The following is a 3,511-nucleotide window of genomic DNA, read 5'->3' on the forward strand; positions in this document are numbered from 1 at the left end:
ATGAAGTCAGTGTGGGGGCAGAGGAGGGTTCTTGGGCTGCAGGTGCCCACCCCTGCCTGTCCTGTCTGGCCATCCTGGCCCCATCTGCTCTCCTACAGCTGCCTGGGGAGGCTTCCTGGCAAGGGCAACTTTCATCAGCTCTCATGTCAAGACCCTCCTGGTGAGACGTGCAAAGCAGTGCCTGCTGGAGCCTGTGGAAGATACTGCTTGAAGGGTTGGGAACCCTGCATGAACACCTCCTGTAGGGTTTCCTTCCTTGATCCAGACACTCGAAAGGTGCTGGAAGCACATATTATAAGGTTTTGGGTAAAGCACAGGTGGACCCTACCCCTCAAGGTCCTCAAGCCCATAAATCTCTTTAACGAAAAAGTTCCAACCCTCCACCATTCTACAGTTTGCCTTTTCCCCTTCAGCCACCTGTGTATCTGGGTCCCACTCAACAGTCAAGTTTGCTGAGTTCCTGGAGAAACCTCCTCAGGCTCATTCAGGAGAGAAGGTGATAACAGAAGAGTCAGTTCCTACCCTGAAGAGGCCTCTCCTTGCCCCCTCCACTGTGTGTAAGGAAATCCAGAGTGCCCTGGGAGCGATTCCATCTGCTGACTACCATGGGCCCTCAAAGGCTTCTCTGACTGGACAAGAGGGCAGGCCACCTTCTCAGTCCCTCACACTCAGCCTTGTGGGCAGAACCTGGAAGAGTGAGACTGTGGAATGGGTCAAGAGGGACAGCCTAGAGCCAGGTCCAAGTTCAGCAATGGTCAGGAATGAGCCAAGAGAGGAGAGTGGTGGTCAGGCCTCACGGGACCCCTGCCATAGGGTAACAGTGATGGAGGTGAACTTAGGATCCCAATCTTTGAGAGGTGAAGAGGCCAGGGAGGCTGTGGAGGCCAAGGAGTCTCCTGCTCTTCAACCACAGTCTAGTGTTATCTTGGAAACCAAAGTGTTGACAAAATCCCAAACCACAAATGTACATATGAGGAGTTTAGAGGTGCCAGGGGCCAGTAGAAGTTTCCTACTACCTAGACTGTCTGTTTTCCAACATCCAGGTGAGCCATGCCTTAACATGGAGGTTGCTAGTGAGTTTAACTCCAAAGTAAAGGTACAGTCAGACAGCCAGCTTCAGGACATTCCCAAACACAGGTTCCTTGCTTCAGACAACTTGGCTTCTCAGGTGCCTCAGTGCCATCCCCAGAGAGTCCCCACCAGAGACAGGTTAGCTTCCCAGGAGCTAAGTGGCCTTATGGAAGCCCAAAGGAGCCACCTAGGGCAGCAGGAGCCCAAAACTTCAAAACTCCAAGACTCATGGAAGAGCCAGAGCAAGATGATTGCCCCTACTTACAAAAGAGAGGACTGTAGGAGGCATAAACCAGGAGAGCATGAAGAAAGGTTTAAAGAATTAGGGACCTCTCAAGCTGGAAGTATGAGCCGCCCTGCCCAGGTCAGGGGAATAACAGACTCTATTGGGAGCAGATGTCTCCAGCTCATGCCAGAGAAGAAACATAGTCCTCCAGAAAGCCTCTTCAGAAAAAGGATGAGGCTATTTTTAAAGTGGATTTTCCCCAAGAAAAAAGTCAATGGTCGAGATGCTCTGCAAAAAAAAAAGCCCATATCAGCCACTGCCCAGAGTCACGGGTCAGTCAAAAGCAGATCAACCTTGAAGAGTGAGACTGCTGAGGGTCGGGCACGCATGACAGCTGTTGGACAGATCGTAGAAGAAAAAAGAGCAATTCACCATGGACTTCATGCCACAAAGTTAAATGAACACAAACTGGAATTCCAAGTCCCAGTATGTGGGTGTTTCTGCTGCCATAGGCTTACCTCCTACCCAGAGCAAGGGAGAATGATGGGTTATACAGCCTGCAGTCATAAAGCCACCTCCAAGGGCCAGAGTTGTTCTATCAGGGAGAGGGAAGTCAGACACCAACATAGTTTGAAAAGTGTAAGGTTCGACGATGAGCAGCTGGGCCTAAGGTGCCTCCCATCCTTGCCCCCCAAGAAGAGTTTGTTTCCAGTTAGTACCTGTCAGTATGGGCCAAGGATTCCAGGTGCCCCAGCCCGCCATCAACACTGTCCAAGGCATTGTCATCTTTGGGGAGGTGTCTTGCCTGGTCGACAGTAAAATCCTTCTTTAGTCTTCCCTTTAGTAGGAAAACATGTCTCCAAGTAAAAATTCAGTCCATGTAGAGAAAATGATTTTCTCATTAGCACATCCAAGATATTTAATGTTCCCCAATACATATATATATATACATATATATATATATTTTTCTAATAAAAGCATAGTGTAATGGCTGCTATCTGTGCTGTGCACTTTGTCTTCTAGAAGGGAGGGGCATGGAGGGAGGTGGACAGTAGCATCACAAGCTTGCTCCTTGTCTCGTGTCCCTTCATTGCACCTTATGATACTGTCATTACACAAACCAAAATTACTCTAACAATGAGATGGGAAAAACCTATGAAACCCACACCCAAGGATCTGGTTCAACCAGTCTTTCTCCTTCTTCTATGCTACTTTGAACTTTATGCAACTGTAGTGGATAGGTTTACACGATAGGGCCGGACATTCCAATTCAGGCTCCAGGAAGTGTCAGAGCCAAGTGGATGGAAGTTTGGGGGGAATAGAGTATGGGCTCTGAGTTCAGAAACGGGAGAAATCTTGCCCCTGGATCTCTTGGTAGGGAATATACAACATCTGCTCTTAAGAGTTCCTTCTCTCTCTGATGAAGGCTGGGATTGAGATATGCCCTATGAACCCCTTTTAGCTTAGGCATAATAAAATGTACAGCATCACCCTCCCCCACCTCTGTTTTTCCTAGACTTTAGAGCAGCAGCAAGGATGGCATTTCCAGCTCTGTGTGTGTAGGTGGGGGGAGTATCAGGGAGGCTGCTGAGGGCTGTGTTGAGTCCAGTCCCATATAAATGAATGGCTATGTTCATGGGTCACCTACCTTCCACTCTATGTTAACCCCAGAGAAGGAGTTTTGGATGAATGGAATAGGGGTGTGACTGTGGGTAGTAACTATCTGATGGTCAAACACTGTGAATTTAGGGTGGGACGTAGGTGTAGAAAAATCACTGGATCCAAGGAAGGAGGCAAAGTGGTACCAGATTCCCATAAATGTGCAGTTCTGAAAGAGCAGTCCCCTGACATACAACCACCATGTAAAGGCCTAAAGGGGAGGAAACGTTAAGGGTCCAGTAGCTCATCATGACCCCACCCCAGGGTCTCTACCCTATTCCAACTCTAAGATCACAGACCTAGAGAAACCAACTTTAGGTCAAAACAGAAGGTCAAACTTATAGAAGTAAAGCAAATCAGGGAAGGTTAATCTCTTAATACTATATTTAATAAGCTTACACATCATCACCTCTTGACTTTTAGGAAGGATAACTTAACAATAGGTGTAAAAGCCAGGACTAGGGAACTTGGGATGTGACTCCTAGTCTGGTGACCTTCACATAAACACATGGCCCAAAGACTGCTCCAGGGGAGAGGTGGGGACTGGCCTGTGAT

General features: G+C 48.2%; 1 protein-coding gene across 1 annotated transcript; it reads left to right on the top strand.

Moving 5' to 3' along the window:
• Positions 1 to 2,116, top strand: LOC307054864 (spermatogenesis-associated protein 31A6-like; the record flags this gene model as incomplete). The annotated part of the gene is given in 2 exon segments (XM_079706734.1): positions 1 to 362; positions 364 to 2,116. Coding segments are annotated over 2 exon segments (2,115 nt in total).
• Positions 2,117 to 3,511: the final 1,395 nt, after the last annotated feature.

This window comes from Hyperoodon ampullatus, assembly GCF_949752795.1.
Source record: "Hyperoodon ampullatus genome assembly, chromosome: 6".
NCBI lineage: Eukaryota > Metazoa > Chordata > Mammalia > Artiodactyla > Ziphiidae > Hyperoodon > Hyperoodon ampullatus.